Raw genomic sequence first — 22,578 nt, 5'->3', positions numbered from 1 at the left:
CTGGGTCGGTCAGTTTTCTGTCTTCTAGATGCTTTGGGAGGACTGTTCTTTTTTGAAAATGAATACTGAGCTAGAATAGGAAAAGCAGATATGCTGGACTAAGGCTTTGTTTTCATCCTATTCTGGTAAAGGGGATCACCTCCATGTACAGCATTGCAAACATCTGATGGAGGTTTAAGCTCCCTTCACAGTGCTTGATCCAGCATTTCCAGACAGGTATAACAGTGTTTAGATGTGGAGTAAAACTCCCTCTAGAGTGCCCTAGCAAGCAGATATAGCCTGGGAGATAATCAGTCAAATTGGATTGTGGAATGAAAATCAGGTGGGCTCTACAATAATGTACATCTCTTTCTGCAGTGCCCTATCCTCCCAAACACTCCCAGTCCAAGAAGGTCCCTGGTTTGATCCCATCTGATCTCAGGCAGGGTGGTGGTGAGGTAGGAACTACAATTGACATCAGCAACCCTGGTTTGGTTGGGAGGGGTGTTAAACCTCAACCAGGACTTCCACTCATGATTTCTATCCAATGATTCCTGATTGAAAATGTCTGTGAATGTGTGTGTAGATATTGGGTAGCAGGACTGAGATTGCTTGTAATGCCCCCAGGGTCAAATTGCTTGTCAACACTTAATGTTTAGGCTCACACATGAACAATGAGAACTTTGACAAGGTACTGCAGGGTTGATGGTGCCCATACATACGTACATATGTGTGTGTATGTTTGTGTCTGTATAATCAGTCTCATCAGTCAGAGGAAATATAGCGATGCATTACATAGTGTTTGGACCAGTGGAAGGCTCAGCGAGGCTGACATGGTAAGCTGCATCAATAGAAAAACGAGTACTGGTAGCACAGTGTATCAACAAGTAAATCAACAGGTGATGGTGGCATAGTAGGTTAGAGCAGTGGGAGACTGCCAAATAGCAGCAGAGTGGCTATAAGAGAGTCTGACTATGTTTTAAACATTAAAGGTACATTCACACTATAACTATAGAGTTGGTGTGATGTGGTTTTGACTCACACCAATGCTGCAGTTATAATGTAAATGCAGCCGGAATCTGGAATCGGGTCTCAAATATCATATTAGGCAAAGGTCAATGAGGACTGGTTCAATGGATGAAAAGGTCCTTTCTGTGATTCAGTAGGAATTTCCCAAAGTTTTCCTGAAACAGTTGCAGATTATTTTTGGAGTCCCCCTGAAGTTAGCATTACCAGCGGTTGTGAAGATGGGTGCATAAGGTTGCACCACCAAATGGACAAGGTGAAAATTCATGGACCGGACGGGTGTTCCTCGCCCTCCTTTTCATAAGTTGCATGTTTGCTGGCGTTTGTGTTTGCGTGCCTGTAATCAGCCTGTTCCTCTCTGTCCTCCACTGTCTGTTGCAATACAAAGGAAAATTACTTTAGGCAATTTCCATCCTGTCCCTGGTGGAAATATGTTCAGAATAATTTATAAAAAAGACAACTCCAATTTGACATAGATTGGTGCCTATTTATAGCCTCACTCTGAATGGCCATTATGATGGCTAATGTTAAAAAGGGAAATGTCATATGATAACAATGAGGGACGGTTGTTCTGAGGTTAGGATTGAGACAATTGTTTGAGACAGAGCAGAGAAGACTTCATTCTGGATATGACCTGACACCTGAGTGTTTGATCAGACACTGTGTAGTGGGTGGTTAACCCTGTTTATAATTCCTGACTCGAGATTTCTACCTGTAGATGCAAACAGTGGAAAAGTATTCCATATCCCAGTGTTAACATTTAAAACTTTGGTAAATATAAATTTTCAACAAAGAGTGTATAATATATATATATATATATATATATATATATATATTTTAAAATAGAGAGGAGGACAAAGGAATGGTCCTCGGTATTCGGGTGAAGTGATTGGGGAGAGGTATTTTTCTCCCAGATCCAGCACCTTGTCTTGCTGGTGAAACTAGTGAGAAAGCCACAACTGCCTGCTTCCCCACTCTGGTAAAAAGAAATCCTAGGGAAAGAGTATGAGGGAAAGAGTTATCATGTTCCCGGCCTCTCAGCATTGCATCACTGACCAATGGCCCAGTGAGAACAGGTATACCAGTGCATCAAAGAGTCCATATGGGCTCACTTGGGGAGGGAGGAAGCTGGGAGCTGGGAAGTGGGGGGCAAAGCAGGATAATGGACTGAGCAGCCAGAAACAAAGTAAATCACACCATTTACATTTCTAATGCAGCCCCCTTTACAAACCGTGCTCCCAAGGGCACACCTACATTCTTTGTGGGCTGGGGGACGGGCGGTGGTGAGGGGTGGGGTGGGCACTTGTTATCCCTTCTGCAAACAGCAACAGTTCATTGGAAGTGCCAGTCAGTTGAGGCAGTTGGGCACCCGAGCTGCACCTGTTGTGCTACGGGTGCCCTGCAATCGACATGCAAAAGGGAAACCTCCCCTGACATGGGAGATTCCTCCATGGCCATCGGCAGAGGCTACTGGTATGTGCAATCCTGGTATAATCATGGATTGGGCAGGTTATCAAAGCTCGCGTGTCCTCCCTGCTCTTGAAGTATTTAGACCACGGTACAAATACACATAGCTATGACGTGTGTGTTGAGATTATACACCCCTGAAATATCCATGTGAAAACCAGTGTCTGATTTATCTCTTCTGTTAACATTTACCTATGCCTTGATTGTTAATTTTTAAATGTTTGCTAATTTTTCTGTTTCAATTTGTAATGACCAGTTGCTTGAAATAAATGTTAATTAAATAAAATCATCCTGATACATAGCAACATATCAGATTTAATATACCCTCAGGGGGGAAGCTGATATTTTTACAGAGGATAATATTGTGATGCTTACCGTCTCATAACTCTGACAGAAATCAATCATGTCTCCTAATGTAATATGATTTGGTAGCAATAATGTTATGGTACCAATTTTTTCAATATAGAAAGAAAGAGAAAGAGGAAACATAGTAAATATATCACAATTGAAAGAAAGAGTTTTACCACATCCTCAGCATGTCTCTAAGGGCTGTTTGTTGTCTAAACAGCCATTTTATTCCTGATGTCCTGATCAGTAATCACACCCAGTTGAGGGCACCAGGAGAATTCCCTAAATTTTGAATAACTCCATCACATACAGCCTCAGTTCTACATTACATGAGAAAGACAACACCTGCAAGAGAGCAGCACTCCCTCTGTGGTACACTGGAACAATTGCCTGGATAATGTGATGGAGTGCTAGAGAGGGGCTTGAACCCGTGGCCTTCTAACATACATGAAAATGCTGCCTAGCGTGTTTCAGCTTCCATTGAGTACATTGATGCTGAAGGCCAGTCTGATTTTAATAAGGAGCAGATGGAATATGAGAAAGTAGGTTTTGTGATCGATGATGGATTTGCTTGAATGTGGTCCTTTCAGTGACTTGGCCCTGGTGTGCTGAAATCTATAATTCTGTACACTGTTTTTTCATTATGTGTAGCCTTCTCATCAGCCAACCTTCAGACGTTCACTCAGAAATATTATAATCATTTTTCAAAGTTGGAACGATGATGTGATGAGTAAACACATTTATGGATGGCAAGCAGCCAAAGACATCCAGCACTAAGAGAGGGACTGGCCTGCATTCAGTGATAGCTTTTCAAGCTCTACTGACACCTGGCACCAGTTCAGTTCATTGACTATCCCCTCAATCACCCTGCACACCCCGCCCCCTCCAACCCTGATAAAACCTTTCCTTATGTCCCTTAGAGTCGAGCAGTATTGGCTCTGGCTCAGTGGACAGCATTTCTGCCTCTGAGGCAGCAAGTTGTGGGCTCAAGCCCCATTCCAGAGACTTAAGCACATAATCTAGACTTACACTTCAGTGCAATACTGAGCTAGTGCTGCACTGTTGAATGTGCTGTTTATTAGCTGAAAATCAACCAACATCACCTTATTGCTGTTTGTGGGAGCTTGCTGTGTGCAAATTGGCTGCTACATTTCCTAAATTATAACAGTGACTGCACTTCACAGGCACATCTTTGGCTGTAAAGTGCTTTGGGACATCCTGAGGTTGTGAAAGGTATTGTATAAACACAAGTCCATCGTCTTCAAATATCAAAGATGATTAAAAACAAACAGTGGCATTCTTGTTGGACAAGCCTTTAATATAGATTTACCTAGTCTTTTTTCATTCTGGTCAATTGCAGACGCTTTGGGACAAAATGTGCAGCCTGCCAGCAGGGTATCCCCCCAACCCAGGTGGTGAGGAAAGCTCAGGACTTTGTCTATCACCTTCACTGCTTTTCCTGCATCATGTGTAACCGGCAGCTGGCCACCGGGGATGAATTCTATCTGATGGAGGACAGCCGGCTGGTGTGCAAGGAGGACTATGAGACGGCCAAACAGAACGGTAGGCACCGTACTGGTAAGGTGAATGTGCCATGCAGCATTGTGAAAAGATGACTCCAATGCATTTTCTTTATCCACCTTGGCATATTGTTCAAAAGTAAACCGTGAGATGTCACTCATGCTGGTGGTATCTTTCTACCCTGCAATGTGGGAACAAATTAAACATTAAAAAAACCCATCAATTTATACAGCATCTTTTAACATTAAAAGGTGCTTCATTCTTTTTGAAGTTTAACGATTGCTGTTGTGTCACAAACTTTAATTTTTAAGAAGTACAAAGCACGTTACTGACCTCTGGCACACATGTTCCTCTGTTGAGCATGTTGTGATCACAAAGGCCACTGCACTGAAACATCAATGGGATCACCACAGCAGCCAATGTAAACATTCTGTACTGGAGGTGGAAGAGCCCAGAACAAGGGGGCATAACCTTCAAATTAGAGCTAGGCATTTCAGGGATGATGTTCTTCATACAAAGTCTGGAACTCTCTCCCCAAAAAGCTGTTGAGGCTGTGGGTCAATTGAAAATTTCAACACTGACGCTGATAGATTTTTGTTCGGCGAAGGTATTATTGGATATGGAACCAAGGCGGGTAGGCAGAGTTAAGCTACAGATCAGCCACGATCTAATTGGATGGCGAAACAGACTCGGGGGCTAAATGGCCTCTTCCTATGTAGTTCCTGGAGTAGCCTGTTCCAGACAATGGAGACTATTTGAAAAATCCCTGAGGTGCCTGCGCTGCTCCTTTAAATAAGCAGGGCTCTGTCCATGTCCTGCCATCTGATTGCACAGCAGAGGTGACAGTGGCCAACAAAGAGTCTGCAAACTCAGGATCTCCTATTCTCTGACTTAAAGGGGAGTTGCCTTGAATGAGTCACCTCTTGCAAAGAAGCAAAGAGAAAAGTCTAATTTCAAAAATAAAAAGGAGTTCTAGTAACATGACAAAAAAGACACTGCAGGTCTGTTAATTGTTCCAGTCATTATAAAAAATGGCGATTCTCTGACAGCTGCCTTGTGGCTGAAATTTTCAGATCTAATGTCTTTCGCTGACCTGCAGTCCACCGATTGACTAATATTAATGAGATTAATGACAATTACTAATAACCTGTTGTACAGATAGTTATTAATAGGTCCCTGGAGCAAGTGTTGTGCACTGAGTAATATCACAGCACAAAATACAAATGTGCATTACATCACCTGAGCCAATCAATCAGCTGACGAGGAAGACACAATTCATGGTTACCGAGCAATCCTGCCTGTCAGTTCTATAATAAATTAACTCCTTCAGTCCTGCCATGGAATGACGCCAAGAAGCTTAAGAACAATGCCGCCATGCCAGTAACCTGTTTTGAGCAGATCACCTGCCCACTGTAGAACCTGCCCAGCTTACCATTCTGTTGAAATGAGAATGTGTTGGAAATCTGGACACGTGCGGCTCTCCATTTTCCAACCATTCATCTTAAATGGTCAGACAATCAGTGCATGAGCTTCTTGCCAGTGCTGCAAAGCTGGATAATTCATTCACCCTTGTGCTTTTTATCTAAAATTTTCATTAAGTGTAAAGAGACAAAGTGAAACTGCTTTCTGTAAACTGCAAGCTGAAAGAAATTTGTCTGTGTGTGTGCGTAAGAATAAAAATCAACTACTCCAACTGAAAGTATCAAACAGTCACATTGCATTAGGAATTCATTCCTGTCTCTGAAAACATTTGATTGATGCACTACTAGTTAAACAATCAATTTATGGATACTTTATTGATCAGTGAATGGCTTAATTTCCTTTCGGATGCAAATGGAGGCATAGGACCTAGCTATTTGTACTGGTTAACAGGTGCTAGCTGATGAAAAGCTTATACAGGTTATAAAAATAATTCATATGGAGCTGGGTTGGCAATTGCCTTTACTTACAGTCTATTACATTTGCAACTGTTTCAGGCCACTGAAAGGTTAAATGCAGTCATGCTTACAACCTAATATCAGTGTTTGGATTGACAGCCTTGCCATGGGGTCCACAATAGACTCTTGCAGTTTTTCCTGAAGGTGTATGAACTGTTTGAGTCAGGAGCTTAAAACTTCACAAAGGAATCAAGGAATTACGAGATGAGAAAAGATCAAGATTCATGTAATTTGTCTTCTACCATTCTGGCAGTCGCATGATACAATAATAGTGCAGTTACTGCCTAATCATAGCAATCAATCTCCATCAATTAGTCCATAACAGACTCACATATGAAGTGAGGAAAATCCCAGTGGTAGAAAACCTTGGGAACCATAGGTCCAAAGTCATCTGTTCTTCCCAAGGCTACCCTTACCATGTCTCAAACTACTCAAACACTGTACTGGCCTGCGGTGCTGCTTGCACCCAGGGGACTGATGTAGTCTATGTAGCACCACTGGAAGTGACACTACACGAGCAAATTTTCTCCCCCATGGTCTTTGATGCTGATTTTACATCAGAATCAATAATTCTCTAATAAAGTTTCTATTTCACAAACCTTGTAAAAGGTGGATGGAACAGAAGACTGCAAACTACCAGAGAGCTTGTCAGTTACAGAAACAGGAGTAGGCTATTCAGTGCCTCGAGCCTGTTCCACTATTCAATTAGATCATGCCTGATCCATACCTTAATTCCATCTACCCACCTTCGTTCCAATGTGTGCTATTTAAGTGTTGGTCCTTTGAAGTTAAAAGCAGGCCCTTTCAAGATGTGTATTTAGCAAACATATATCACATCAAAAGATACATAAATGGCTCAGGAACAAAAGATGTTGAACTACCATAGGGTTCATCCCCATGTCTACTGCAACTTCATTGGTAAAGCATGGAAACCCTGGAAAATTATGCCATTTTCCTGTTTTTTTATTTCCAAAATATATTTTATTCATAAAAATCTGTAAAAATTACATTACCAGTTTCAAACAGCACCAAGTCAAAAAATACAAACAGTGCAAAGGTGATCAGTTTCCTTCTATACAATCATGAGTTGCCTCACAACCCTTCCATTTCATTTGTCATGCCATATACATTTTTACATTTTACAGCGCACAAAATTATCCCGATACCGTTTGAGGGCTTTCCCATGGATCCAGCCCCTCAGTTCAGCTTGGTGGGGGGACCTTACATTGTGGTCTTTCTCCATTGAGCCTTTGCTGCAGCTGCCCCAAGCTCAGTGCGTCCCTCAGCACGTAGTCCTGGATCTTGGAATGTGCCAGTCTGCAACATTCGGTCGTGGACAACAATTTGCGCTGGAAGACCAGCAAGTTTCGGGCAGACCAAAGGGCGTCTTTCACCGAATTGATAGTCCTCCAGCAGCAGTTGATGTTTGTCTTGGTGTGCGTCCCTGGGAACAGCCCGTAGAGCACAGACTCCTGTGTTACAGAGCTGCTTGGGATGAACCTCGACAAAAACCACTGCATCTCTTTCCACACCTGCTTTGCAAAGACACATTCCAGGAGGAGGTGGGCAACCGTCTCTTCCCCACCACAGCCACCGCAGGGGCATTGCGCGGAGGGGGCGAGACTTCGGGCGTGCATGAAGGATCTGACGGGGAGGGCCCTTCGCACCACCAGCCAAGCTACATCTTGGTGCTTGTTTGAAAGTTCTGGTGATGAGGCCTTCTGCCAAATGACTTTGGCGGTCTGCTTGGGGAACCATCCGACAGGATCCCCCGTCTCCTTTTCCCGTAGGGCCTTGAGGACATTCCATGCAGACCACTGCCTGATGGATTGGTGGTCAAAGGTGTTTTCCCTCAGAAACTGCTCCACGAAGGATAGGTGGTACGGCACGGTCCAACTGCATGGAGTGTTCCGCGGCAATGTGACCAGGCCCATCCTTCGCAACACCGGGGACAGATAGAACCTCAGCATGTAGTGACACTTGGAGTTTGCGTACTGGAGGTCTACACACAGCTTGATGCAGCTGCAAACAAAGGTGGTCATCAGGATGAGGGCCACGTTGGGTACATTTTTCCCTTATCCAGAAGTTTGAACATCGTGTCCCTTCGGACCCGGTCCATTTTAGATCCCCAGATGAAGCGGAAAATGGCTCGGGTGACTGCCACAGCACAGGAGTGGGGTATGGGCCAGACCTGCGCCACGTACAGCAACAACATGAGCGCCTCGCACCTGATGACCAGGTTCTTACCCACAATGGAGAGAGATCGCTGCTCCCACATGCTCAACTTTTGTTGTACCTTGGCTACTCGCTCCTCCCAGGTTTTGGTGCACGCCCCGGCCCTTCCGAACCATATCCCCAGCACCTTCAGGTAGTCTGACCTGACGGTGAAGGGGACAAAGGATCGGTCAGCCCAATTCCCAAAGAACATGGCCTCGCTCTTGCCGTGATTAACTTTGGCTTCCGAGGCCAGTTCGAAACGGTCGCAGATGCTCATCAGTCTGCGCACAGACAGCAGATCCGAACAGAAGACGGCGACGTCATCCATGTACAGGGAGGTTTTAACCTGAGTGCCTCCACTGCCTGGGATTGTCACCCCTCTTATGCTCGCATCCTTCCTAATAGACTCAGCAAAGGGTTCAATACAGCAAACAAACAAGACCGGGGAGAGAGGACAGCCCTGTCTGACTCCAGATTGGATCGGGAAACTTTCCGATTCCCACCCATTGATTGAGACTGAGCTACTGATGTTTGCGTAGAGCAGTTTGATCCAATTCCAGATTCCCTCCCCAAACCCCATTTTGGAAAGCACGTCCATCATGTAGGTGTGCGATATCCTGTCAAAAGCCTTCTCCTGGTCCAGGCTGATGAGGCAGGTGTCCACCCTCCTGTCCCGTACGTAGGCGATCGTATCCCTGAGTAGCGCGAGACTATCAGAGATCTTCCTGCCGGGTACAGTACAGGTCTGATCGGGGTGGATCACCGACTCCAGAGCAGACTTGACTCGACTGGCTATGACTTTGGACAGAATCTTGTAGTCAACATTAAGCAGTGAGATGGGCCGCCAATTTCTGATTTCTGCCCTCTCCCCCTTCCGCTTGTAAATGAGGGTGATGATGCCTTTCCTCATGGATTCTGACATGCTGCCGGCCAGGAGCATACTCTCGTATATTTCCAGCAGGTCCGGGCCGACCCAGTCCCACAGGGCCGAGTACAACTCGACCGGTAAGCCGTCGCTTCCGGGAGTTTTACTCGTCTCGAAGGACTCGACGGCCTTTGTCAGCTCGTTCAGAGTTAGCGGCTTGTCCAGTCTCTCCCTCCTGCTGTCATCTAAGACCTCTGTGATAGATGACAGGAAGGACTGGGAGGCTCTGCTGTCTGTGGGCTTCGCGTCATACAGCCCAGCATAAAAGGATTTGCTGATCCTTAGTATGTCGGACTGCGAAGACGTTACTGAGCCATCCTCTTCCTTCAGGCTGCAGATTACAGAGCTCTCTGTGTACCTTTTGGGTTTCTGTAGCTCTTCTGGTGAAGTTATACCAGATGAGTGGAAGATTTCCCAGAGAAATTCACACCCAGGTCTCTTGGTGTTCACACCTTTATAGTAAAAGATTAAAAGGCTGCTAAGTGATACACATCCACACACTTACACCACTTTACATGCATAAAAGTAATTTTAATTTAAAATGTTTTCCAAATAGAAGGCATTAGTGTTATTTGACATACCAGTTACACACTCCTTCACCAGTATGGTTGGTGCAGCATATAAAATATCATTTCAATGAAATGCAATTAGATTAATTCAGGAGCAAAGCTTACAAAGAAACATGGACTCTATCTGTTGGCAGCCATTGCATTTTTCCAAGGAAGTACTTGGACACAAATATAAACTGACACAGCATTAACATTATACATTTGACTAGTCTTGACTATTCCAATGCACTCCTGGTCAACCTCCCTGGTTCCTCCCTCCACAAACTTAAGGTCGTTAAAAACTCTGCCGCCCATGCTCTAACTCACACAAGTCTTGCTCACTCATCTCCTCTCTGCTTGCTGACTTACATCGGCTCCCGGTTAAGCAACGCCTTGACTTTAAAATACTCATCCTTGTTTTCAAATCTCTCCATATCCTGCCTATCTCTGTAATCTCCTCCAGTCCAACAGCCCCTTGAGATCTCTGTGCTGTGCCAATTCTGGCCTCTTGAGCATTCCCAATATTAATCACTTCACCATTGGCAGCTGTCCCTTCAGCAGCCAAGGTGCTAAGCTCTGGAATTCCCTCCCTAAACCTCTCCAGCTTTCTATCTCTCTTTCCTTCTTTAAGATGCTCTTTAACCTACCTCTTTGACCAAGCTTTCGGTTATCTTCCCTAATATCTTATGTGGCTTAGTGTTGTATTTTGTTTGATAACACTCCTGTGAAGCACCTTGGAATGTTTTATAATGTTAAAGGTGCTACTGTATCATAATCTAGAATCCTTGCTTTTGTTACACTGGCTCTATGTGTGTTTGCATCTATAATTTAAGATCTTGTAAGAACTTATTGTCTAACACAGATGCTGATGCAGAGGCTGGAGCAAAGAGACCTCGTACTACAATTACAGCCAAGCAATTGGAAACACTGAAGAATGCATACAAAACCTCTCCAAAACCAGCTCGCCATGTAAGGGAACAGCTCTCCTCAGAAACAGGACTTGACATGAGGGTTGTACAGGTAAAAAAAAAGCTTTGTGGGGAAGTAGTTTTGCTCGTTTTAATCTTATTAACACTTTCACTTTAGAAAATGCTACTTGTTATCGTTCACCCTGTGTTCTTGTTCTTGGTTGAAGTCATTTATATGCAAATGCAGTGAGCAGTGATGTCACAATGGCAGTGAGTGCTGACCTCACAATGGCAGCGAGTGCTGGCCTCACAATGGCAGCGAGTGCTGGCCTCACAATGGCAGCGAGTGCTGGCCTCACAATGGCAGAGAGTGCTGGCCTCACAATGGCAGAGAGTGCTGGCCTCACAATGGCAGCGAGTGCTGACCTCACAATGGCAGCGAGTGCTGGCCTCACAATGGCAGAGAGTGCTGGCCTCACAATGGCAGCGAGTGCTGGCCTCACAATGGCAGAGAGTGCTGGCCTCACAATGGCAGAGAGTGCTGACCTCACAATGGCAGAGAGTGCTGACCTCACAATGGCAGCGAGTGCTGACCTCACAATGGCAGAGAGTGCTGGCCTCACAATGGCAGCGAGTGCTGGCCTCACAATGGCAGCGAGTGCTGGCCTCACAATGGCAGCGAGTGCTGGCCTCACAATGGCAGAGAGTGCTGGCCTCACAATGGCAGAGAGTGCTGGCCTCACAATGGCAGAGAGTGCTGGCCTCACAATGGCAGCGAGTGCTGACCTCACAATGGCAGCGAGTGCTGGCCTCACAATGGCAGCGAGTGCTGGCCTCACAATGGCAGCGAGTGCTGGCCTCACAATGGCAGCGAGTGCTGACCTCACAATGGCAGAGAGTGCTGACCTCACAATGGCAGAGAGTGCTGGCCTCACAATGGCAGAGAGTGCTGGCCTCACAATGGCAGAGAGTGCTGACCTCACAATGGCAGCGAGTGCTGACCTCACAATGGCAGAGAGTGCTGGCCTCACAATGGCAGCGAGTGCTGGCCTCACAATGGCAGCGAGTGCTGGCCTCACAATGGCAGCGAGTGCTGACCTCACAATGGCAGCGAGTGCTGGCCTCACAATGGCAGCGAGTGCTGACCTCACAATGGCAGAGAGTGCTGGCCTCACAATGGCAGAGAGTGCTGGCCTCACAATGGCAGCAAGTGCTGACCTCACAATGGCAGCGAGTGCTGGCCTCACAATGGCAGCGAGTGCTGGCCTCACAATGGCAGCGAGTGCTGGCCTCACAATGGCAGAGAGTGCTGGCCTCACAATGGCAGCAAGTGCTGACCTCACAATGGCAGAGAGTGCTGACCTCACAATGGCAGCGAGTGCTGGCCTCACAATGGCAGCGAGTGCAGGCCTCACAATGGCAGCGAGTACTGACCTCACAATGGCAGAGAGTGCTGGCCTCACAATGGCAGCGAGTGCTGACCTCACAATGACAGAGAGTGCTGGCCTCACAATGGCAGCGAGTGCTGACCTCACAATGGCAGAGAGTGCTGGCCTCACAATGGCAGCGAGTGCTGGCCTCACAATGGCAGCGAGTGCTGACCTCACAATGGCAGAGAGTGCTGGCCTCACAATGGCAGCGAGTGCTGGCCTCACAATGGCAGTGAGTGCTGACCTCACAATGGCAGAGAGTGCTGGCCTCACAATGGCAGCGAGTGCTGGCCTCACAATGGCAGCTGCACTTTCAGAGGTGCCATCTTTCAGATGAGACATTAAACCAAGGCCCCATTTGCCCGCTCAGGTGGATGTAAAAGATTCCATGGCACTATGTATCTCTCTATGACTATCTTGAAGAAAAGGGGAGTTATCCCCAGTGTCCTGACCAATATTTATCCCTCAATGAACATCACAAAAACAGATTATCTGATCATTATCACATTGCCGTTTGTGTGAGTTTGCTGTGCGCAAATTGGCTGCTGCATTTCCTATATTACAAGAGTGACTATGTTTCAAAAGTACTTCCTTGGCTGTAAAGCGCTTTGAGACATCCGGTGGTTGTGAAAAGCTCAATATAAATGCAAGTCTTTTCGCCCCTCACTCCGACCATTTTTCCTCTTTCAGTCCCGAAGGGAGGTGGTCTGAGTTGTGGATTTCAGCACAGCTGATAGGTTGCAGCTTACTAAGTGATCCTAGCAATAACTTCTTCTCCTGAAGTGATGCACCTAATGGCCTGGCTGGGAACCAGTGATGCTTCTTTCAATAGTGCATTTATTAAAATGACAATTAAATATCAAATGTCTGATTTTGAATTCAATTTCCTTTCTGTCCTTTGATAGGGAGACATCAGTTGTTTAAGTTTTCAGTGAATTTTATTTCGCAGCGAATCAACCCTCAGACTGGAGCCAAGATCCAAGTCCTGCTCCACCCCTATTCTACAGGTTTTCAACATTGATAAAGGTGCTAAGCACTGAAGATAGTTGTCAACTAGGGATGACTTTTTGAATTTCCTCATACAATTCTGAAATGCTGTATTCCGCTCCCACCCTGCCCCCACCTGCCCAAACCAAAAATCAGGATGTACAAGATTATTAGTGCATACATTCGACTGACCATTGGATCCACATAGATTCATTCATCAGGCTATAAAACTAAGTTTAGTTATAAGTTTAATGTACATAGTCCACACTATTTTGTATAACATAACGCTAAAATTCTCAAGCTAGAGCTGAACAGGTATTAATAAATGAAAATTCTTAAACTTCTTTCAGGTTTGGTTCCAAAACAGAAGAGCCAAGGAGAAGCGTTTGAAGAAGGATGCAGGCAGGCACAGATGGGGACAGTATTACAAGAATGTGAAGAGAAGTCGTGGAGGGACAAAGAATGGGAAAGAAAGCTCAGTGGAGGAGGGGGGTCTCAGCGACAGTGAGCTGAGTTTTAGAGGTGAGTAAGCCCTATAATGGCCCATGCATCTTAATGATTTTGTAACCTTTTTGGGATTCCACCACACCAGCACTTGTGGTTGGTTGAGGATCAAGCGCCATCCCTTGCAAGTCATAGCTTATAACTCCAGGAAGACTTCTGCAGTCACAGGGAGAACAACAGATACAACGAGGTCCATATCATCAATATAGCCAGGAACAGTCTCAAGAGCTATTGGCTCACCTTCTAACTCGTGAAAGATTCTCTACTACATACAAGGCAAAAGTCAGGAGTGTGATGAAATACTCTTCACTTACCTGGATGGTGAGCTGCAACCACTCAAGAAGCTTGACACCATCCAGGGCAAAGCAGTTTGCTTGATCAGCACCCCTTCTGCCAGCTTAAATATTCATTCCCTCCACCACCAACATACAGTGACTGCAGTGTATGTTGTCTACTTCAGGAACTTGCCAAGGCTTCTTCGGCAGCACATCCCAAACCCAACACCTCCACCGCCTGGAAGGACAAGGCCAGCACTATCACCTCCAAGTTCTTCTCCAAATCACACACCATCCTTTCATGGACATTCATCATTGTTCGTTCATCAGTGCTGGATCAAAATATTTGTTTGTTCTGGATGGTGCCACGTTTCTTGAGTGTTGTTGAAGCTGCGCCCATCTGGCATCCAAATCAATTATATATTCTCTCTAACTAATCTACAGCACTCCGAGCTATGTTCTGAAATATTGCATTCTGTTTTACAATGGTTGAACAGCCCTGTCTAATATATAATAATGCAAACTGTTTTGCAATAGTATAACATTCTGTATACTTAGATACACAGTGATAACAATCCTGTGAGTATTAAATGGTAATACATAGTTTTATACAGAATTGTAACACATCTGTTTGTACTTCTTGAGTTTTTTTTTAATGTAATACATTGTGAGTTATTTTGGCCAAACGATGAAAATAGGTGCTAAATGGGTGCAGTGCTAATAAGACACGCCTGTTTGAACATCTGGATTTAGCGCACAATTTTGCTTCTAATTGCTGATTATCATAATTTGAACTTGTATGGAGTCGCCAAACCAGAAACCTGCAGGTTTAGCACTCAGATGCTGATTAGATACAATTTTTGTGGAGCAGGATCTGTGGGCTTCTTGTACCACTTCCAGTGAAGATGTGCACTGGCTGGCACATCGCAGGATAGCTCAGGGACCAAGGGAGAAAGTGCACAGGTTCTCTGATGTGGCACTGAGGTCCTGGTGGAGGAGGTTGAGAGGAGGATGGATGTTCTGTACCTGAAAGGGGGGGAAGGAAGGATGCCACCTTGCTCTCCTCTGTTTCCGGTTCCTCTTTTCTGCAGCAACAAGTGCTGCTCTGCCTGGCTTCATCTCTTCCTCCTACTCCTCATCTAGACCAAGGGGGGACCCTCTCAAGATGCTGATGACTAAGCACTCCCTTTCTCCTGGTACTCTTTAAGGTGTCCAATATGGTAGAGTAGCACAGCACTTACTCTTTTTAGATAAAGTCCTCAGAGAATTTTCAGGATAAATGTTGCTCGAGTGTTAGTGAAGCCTTGACAGAGTGTCCCAGAAAGTCTCCCAATGTGTTTGAGATTCTCTTCAAAGCTCCAGCAACAATGAACATGAAATGGTGAGTATCCCTTTAAGTACAGTTGAAATTGGCACCAATGCTATGTTTACTCCCAAACAGCTGTTCACTGTTAGGAGAGGGCGTTAGGACAATGCTAGCCACCAAAACATTGTGCAGACTCTTTTAATGAGAGCCAGCAGGCATTTTAAGAGACAATCAGCTGTTTAATGAACCTCTGGGTGACTGTTCCTAGCCCAGGCTTCAACTCCTTTACTAAGATAGCATCTTGCACTAAACACAGGCTAAACTGACATTGCAGTTTGAGACCCCATCTTCATCCCCTTGGAGGCTCTTTTGTGCCTGAAGTATTTGGTGCAGTTTGCCCCAATTATGTGGTTCTAGGACATAATCCTCAAATTACAATTGAGCTTTAACCCTCTTGTTTAAATTAGCTACTCTATTGTGCATATTCCTGATTATTTGTTGTAATGTGCATTGTGTGTTCAAGGATTATTGCATAAATTTTTGAGCATACAATAATTAAAGGGAAATACAATTACAATAATAGCCTTCAGCAGTTAATCTGCCATTCGCCACATGCTACAAAATTGACTTCTAAAGGTAGTCTTTTTTTTTACAAGTGCTATGTTAGCCAAAAGCACTAATTATTTTGCCTGTCCTGTATTCCAGATGATCAGATACTCTCTGAACTCGGTCACACTAATGGAATTTACAGCGGTGTGAGTGACATGACTGGCAGACAGTTATTGAATGGAAACTTCACTATTGATGGCCTAGGACAGCAATACCATGACCTGAGAGCTAGCAGCCCCTACGGAATCCCTCAGTCTCCATCGTCTATAGCCTCTGCTCCTGCACACACCCCCTTAATGAACAGCCTCGGCTACATTGACAATAACTTGGGAATTATAGCCCAAGGAGGACAGGGAATGAGCCATGCCCTGAGAATGATGACAGGAGGTCCTACTTCTGATATCTCCACAGGTAGCAGTGCTGGTTACCCAGACTTTCCAACAAGTCCTGCTTCATGGCTTGATGACATGGACCATCCTCAGTTTTAACACAACACATTACTAGTCTGAGATCCAATGGAGACATCTAGAAGAGGACTGACAGCCTCAGTAGAAGCAGGACTTTTGAAGACAAGCAATGTATATGTTTACAGCTTTGGTTTCCTCACTCTGTGGAAGTAAATCCAGCTCAGATACAGCACACGGATCGATGGACCAAACAACTGGTCTAGGACAAGCACCCACCTAGATGGACCTTCCTGCTGAACTAATGCTTGCGAGTGAAGGCAAAAGTATGCAAGTTGGTGGCATTTTGTTGTCTGAAATGTCAAAAGTGATGAAAATGAGTAGGTGGGTCAAGGAAGAGGCAATTGTGTTCTTACCTTGATTATAAAAGAGACAACATACCTTGAGATGGCCTTACTCTAGGCTGTATTTCACTATCATAAAATTCAAATCAACAAGCAAAGTGACAAGTGGTAGAGTTGGTTGAGACAGTCACTGAAAAATAAGCAGTAGATACAAAAGTTCTGTCACACAACTCTGTTTTACTTCAAACAGATATTTATTTTACTGAGGATATGGAATGCAACCCAGGGGCAGGTTTCCTGCATAACTCTGTTATTCTATTTAGATGGAATGTCCAGTGTCTGGGGTCCCTAGTTGCAGATGCAAACATTGTGTCTGGTGGGGGAGGGGCCCTTGACAAGATGAGAAACATTCTAACCTTGCCATTTTATGTGTGCACTGCGGGGATCGCATCTCCTTACTATGTCTTCATAGCAACAGGAGTAGGCCATTCAGTCCCTTGAGCCATCTGATCACATTGGTTCCATAATCCTTTCTACCCTTGCCTAACAAGGGCATAAGGGGAATTGGGTTCTCCTCCAATATCGAGCTGAAAAATATTTATGTGGCCAATGAAACACATTCACAGCTGAAACACACAGGGGCACCAAGTTTGTGCAGGGGGAAGCTAGTGAGATCTGGAATTCTCCTTCTGATCTTTTGAGATTTGGGGACTTTTTACATAAGCAAACTTACATGGCTTTGTGCAGAAATTCCAGTTGTTTTGTCTACAGATCCTGAGCAGTTTCCACATGCAGAAGAAACCTTAAATGAACAAACAGCTGTTGCAGGCCGATGGAGATTCAGAAGGCCTTAACTGTGTAATTGCTTGAAGCTTCCCTGTTGCCTCCAAGCTCCAATAAGTCACTTACTTAAATCTGCATAGTTAAGCTGTACAGTGCTGGTCTTATAAGTGCCCTTCAGCTTTGGTAGGTTGGGTCTGAATCTAGCTGAAATGACTGTCTATCTAGGCTTTCCATTCCTTTTTGCTCTCTGGTGTACATCATTTTTTCCCTCTCTGGTATAAAGAAAACTTTGTAAAATATTGTACTTGATTTATATCCTCCAAATGTAGATGCTGCTGTTGGAAAAGTTTTCCCCTCTGTTTGTACCATTTTAGGCCATCAAGATGGGCAATGCAGCTGAATGCCACTTGCACTCCACACATATTGGAGATCTTCCTTGTTGCACTGGTCATTACAGATATGGTATTGTCATAAAACTTTATTTCTGGGACAATATTTTTAAATCATTTTCACTGACAGAACCAAGTGCCATGAAGTTAAGACAATGGGGCAATCCTCTCCTGGCTCTGATGCAGCTTGCAGTGAATGCTTGTGCAACCATACAACTATAGGTGATATAGAAAAGGTGAAAAGTCAGTTACTCATAAATTATGGTCAATTCCTGATTAATATAAATCAGTTTGCTATGAAACACTAAACTTTAGATCAGGAATTTTATTAGTTCCTGTGTTTTTTTTAAAAGCCAGTTTGCAAATCTTAGACCCACATCCCATTTAATCAGTAATCTTGTAATCCACTTGAAGCAAAAGAAACTAAGCAGTTTAATTAAAACATATTGCAACATAACTTCTAAGCTGTGCTAGCACTGTAGGAAAATTTAGCACTGTGTTTAGTGTAAAAGTTGGATAATTGATGAACATTTAATGATTTTGCACTTAAATGTGTTGTACTGAGGAAGTCTATGTATGGGGAAGAAATGGGAAGTAGTTTTGATGCACAGGAACACACTGTACGCCATAAGCAAATGATGAGAGATTTGAAACCCTGGAATTTAACACAGCCAAGGTGAATGGAAAATAGCTTGTCTCACTGCAATTGTACACGGTGAACGTCAACAAGAGGTAGTTTGGCCTCTTGAAATTTTACACAGTGGATGTGAATGGGAAGCGGTATAGTACATTGGAAGTCTATAAAATGGGATGGATAGTCTGAATGTTCTTCCAACTCTGAAGCAAGAGCAGCCTTGTCATCCATGTCATGTTCTCACCCACTTTAACTCCTGGATATGAATGGAAAGTTTTTGGTTGATTGGAATTCTATCCAGTGGTTTTCTCTATTGGAATCCTATGCAAAAATAATGAATGGGAAGTGATTCAAGCCCATTGTAGTTTTATATGATGTGAGTAAAAGGAAAGGCCATTGAAATTCTATGCTTGGATCACGAGGTGTGCAGAGTTGACTGCAGGAAGATTCCACTTATCTAAAACCATTTTGAGAGTATAGCATGGGCCTGGCTTTAGAGCACCTTCACTGTTCTGTGGTAACAATGATCTGAAGATGAAGGATGAGAGGATAAAACAAGAAACAAATCCACAATATCGGTGAGAAAAGTGTGTTTTCTATCTGGATTTTATCTGACTGGTGAAACACTGGCCTGTAAGTAGCCAGCTTCTTATTTATCGTCGACCAAATTTATTGCCTAACTTTCAGGGTATGTTTCATATTAACCAGACAAAATAAATGGAGCCAATGTAGAAACACAAGCCTTCTGAGCTGCCTTCTCAGGCCCACATACTGGGTTATAAATCCCCAAATGTAACACTATCAGTACAATGAAGGGAAGTACAAATCATGGATTATGACATTACCAACAGTCCAAGTAATGTGCAATAATAAGACCCAGGATCAAAGTCACCCAAGGGCAACTTCTGAGGCTAAGTTGCCCAATCTCAGATTAACATCAAACTTGCAATGATGTTTACGTGGCTGTGGTTCACTTCCACTCATTCCTTACATACCTGCACCTTTCCATCCTATTCAGACTATGAACTTCCCCCTGGTTATAACACACATAACAGTTGGTTTCTACCGATTAGTTTTAGGAGCATTCTTCCTGAACTCTAATCAGTATGTGAAAACCTTAATAACTGTTTTCCTGGGAGAGGTTAAGCATGCTCAATGAGTCCCATAGCATTAATGTGAAAAATTATGCGTGTGAAATGTCTCTGTTGGTTTGACCCTTCATTCTGTAATTGAAGGTAAATTAACAGATAGAATTGTAAAAAGTTGGACTCGTATTACATATTCTGCTACTCAGGCTGATCACTTGTCTATTTTAGGTGGGTTTCATGCCTGTGTTGAAACAGTACAGAGAGGACGTGGATATAAGTGCATTTAGCTTCTTACAGAAACTGCGGTGATTGAAAAATGCACCCTTTCATTTGTTTCTGTATTAGAATATATGAGTATCAGTTATAATGGAAATGAGGAACTGGTTTCTAATTAGTCAAAAGATCTTGAGCTGGTCAGTTCAAAGTCTTCAGTGATTCCATGGTCAGGTACGAACAGGCACACAATTTGAAATGCCAATCAACAGTATAAGTGTACAATACACTATTTTGTGTGTTTTATTTAGATTAAATGAACAAACTACAGCATTATTGCATTAGTGTAGAATTATATTTATATTGCTGGTTGTGTGGCTATTGAATTGTTTGATGTTCCATCCCAGTTTATTATAACCAGCTTAAAATTGACTTGTACTAGGGGTTAGAAATTGGGCTTGGGCCCAAAATGGGCTGCAAGTCAGCGAAGCAATCGAGGGGCCTAACACCTGTTTTAGGTAGATTACCCTCACACTAGGATTTTATTTGAGGAGATGTGTTTCGGGCAGGAGACCTCTGTGTGAAATTGTTCCCCTGGATCTGGATTCAGTGCCCAGGTATTTAATGGAGTCAACAAAGGGCAACATGATGGAATAGCAGATAGAGCACTGGCTGATTACTACATTGTAGGGCAAGGCCTTCACCAGTCCTATGAGAGTGGAGAGTTGTCCAGTGGCTGTAAAGCCATTCAGGCCACTCTTGGATATCTCGAAGTGGCCATTTTCAGAGTTGCACTGGTACAGGTCTAGATTACCTCTAGGCTGGATATGGTTCATATCATAGGCTGGCTAGGAGAAAGACAGGATACCTTTGACTAAAGAATCTCACGTTTAAATCAAAATAGAAGTTGACAGTTTCGAAGGCTGCAGCCCAAATCATTAATGCATTGAGATACAGGAAAGTAATGAGGAAAAATGTTGCTTTCACATATCTCAAATTTGGGAGCTTTTCTCAAGACATTTAATACATGCACAAAACCCACTTTACAACTGAAAGGGTCACTTAAAATATGTAACTCCAGGAATGCATTTTCTCATTGCTTTCTTCCCTGTTGTATTCCCTATGCATCTCTATCCACTCCTTCCCACTTCATTGATGGTGACCAGTGACTGGTCCAAAGACTCCCTGTGTTGTTATGGTGGTAATACCATTTAGTGAACCTTGATGGTATGCCTTGGTGAGGCATCTGATTTGAGTGCTTAATGTCCCTATTCTGCCCTGTAGCACTTATTTAGCTGGCAGATCTGAGTGTTTGGCAGCACTAAGGCTGATTCTTACAACTACTTCCAACTGAAACAAAATAAAAATTGCCTCAAACAAAAAAACTACCTGGCCATTCAAATTCCTTGCTTCCTCAATGCTCAAAATGGAAATGGGACTTCCAGCCTTTTATTTAACAAGGCGACAAAACCAAAGTAAGAGGATTACATTAGATGTTTGCTTTCCCATTCTCTGCATTGTGTTTTTAATTCTCAATTTATGGGTGGAAAAAATGAGCCCTGTATGTAGCTCATAAATGTGCTAGTTAGTAGTTAGGACCTCCTGTCCCTCAGGACTCCCTGCACCCCACTCAGCCTTATGAGTTCTTAGTTGACACACTGAACAGTAGCATAGCAACATGTTTTGCATGGGGAGGAATCTAACCTGACAAGCCATGTCCCACAGGATACGTCTCTTGTTCGATGATCATAGAGCAGCTCTGACAGAGGTTGAGGAGATGTCTATAGCCATTACCTTACAAGTTTCACGACTGATAGGATGGTTTGTTCTAAAAACAGGAAGTAAACTGAGAATAATAGAACTCCGTCATCATTTACGTGCCATTTAATCACTTATCCTTAAAACAGATCGAATACAAAATATTGTAGTTAGTGTCGCAGCCATATTGGGGATACTGATGGACTGAATCATGGAGGGTTAGACCTGAGGAGATGCCAAGGAGAGCCTTGACACCTTTTCACAGAGGGAGAGGGGAAAGAAAAGGAAGAAGATTCCTTGGGCCACTTCTCGAAGTCATTTGGTTTTATGGTGGCACTAGTAGAGACCTGGAAGCAGGTTTCTCACAGGGAAACCGGAGGTGGGAGGAAACCACAGTGGGACAATTGGAAAGTGGCTCACCCTTAAAATAAAGGAAGTATACAAATTTCCCGAAGAGATGTATTTCTAATAACCAAATCTGAAACTAATGCAGGCAAAGAATTAGATTGAGAGCAAACTGTAGGAAAATACCCAAAGAAAAATGAGCTTTCATGTTTATTTGACCTAAGCAGAAGTTTATGCTACAGGTAGGATTATCTTAAAAGTTTTAGCAACAATTGGGATTGAACATCTGTTTGCCGACATAACAATCACTACACTTTACTGTATGTGATGTGCTTTGAGATGTTTTGGAAAAATGTGTATGATGTGGTATCAATGCATTTGTCATTCTCATCACATCACTGCCGGGAAACGCAATGGTACCCAAGAATCTATATTCACAAGAAGAATGTGGCTCCTACAAGATTCAGTTTGGCCATTAACAATTCTGAGTCTCCTCATGCACTTTTGAAGGACGGAAGCTGCGCCAATTTTGATTATTGTCAGTGAAACGGCTAACACATTTTCAGAATTGTGTGTGTGTGTGAGAGAGAGAGAAAGGATGTTTGTGTGGACATAGGTGTGTGTGTGTTTGCC

At 43.8% G+C, this 22,578-nt stretch overlaps 1 protein-coding gene across 1 annotated transcript in view; it reads left to right on the top strand.

Annotated features, from left to right (window-relative positions):
- Positions 1–16,475, top strand: part of lhx4 (LIM homeobox 4) — a 76,785-nt gene extending 60,310 nt beyond the window's left edge. Inside the window, exons 3-6 of the mRNA XM_068036521.1 lie at positions 4,181–4,383; positions 10,831–10,988; positions 13,644–13,815; positions 16,084–16,475. Of these exons, the coding sequence (XP_067892622.1) occupies positions 4,181–4,383; positions 10,831–10,988; positions 13,644–13,815; positions 16,084–16,475 (925 nt within the window). The remainder of the gene's footprint in view (positions 1–4,180; positions 4,384–10,830; positions 10,989–13,643; positions 13,816–16,083) is intronic.
- Positions 16,476–22,578: the final 6,103 nt, after the last annotated feature.

Source organism: Heterodontus francisci, chromosome 8, assembly GCF_036365525.1.
Source record: "Heterodontus francisci isolate sHetFra1 chromosome 8, sHetFra1.hap1, whole genome shotgun sequence".
NCBI classification, from domain to species: Eukaryota; Metazoa; Chordata; class Chondrichthyes; order Heterodontiformes; family Heterodontidae; genus Heterodontus; species Heterodontus francisci.
The sequence above is the reverse complement of the archived record's forward strand: the minus strand, read 5'-3'. Positions and strand labels throughout refer to the sequence as shown.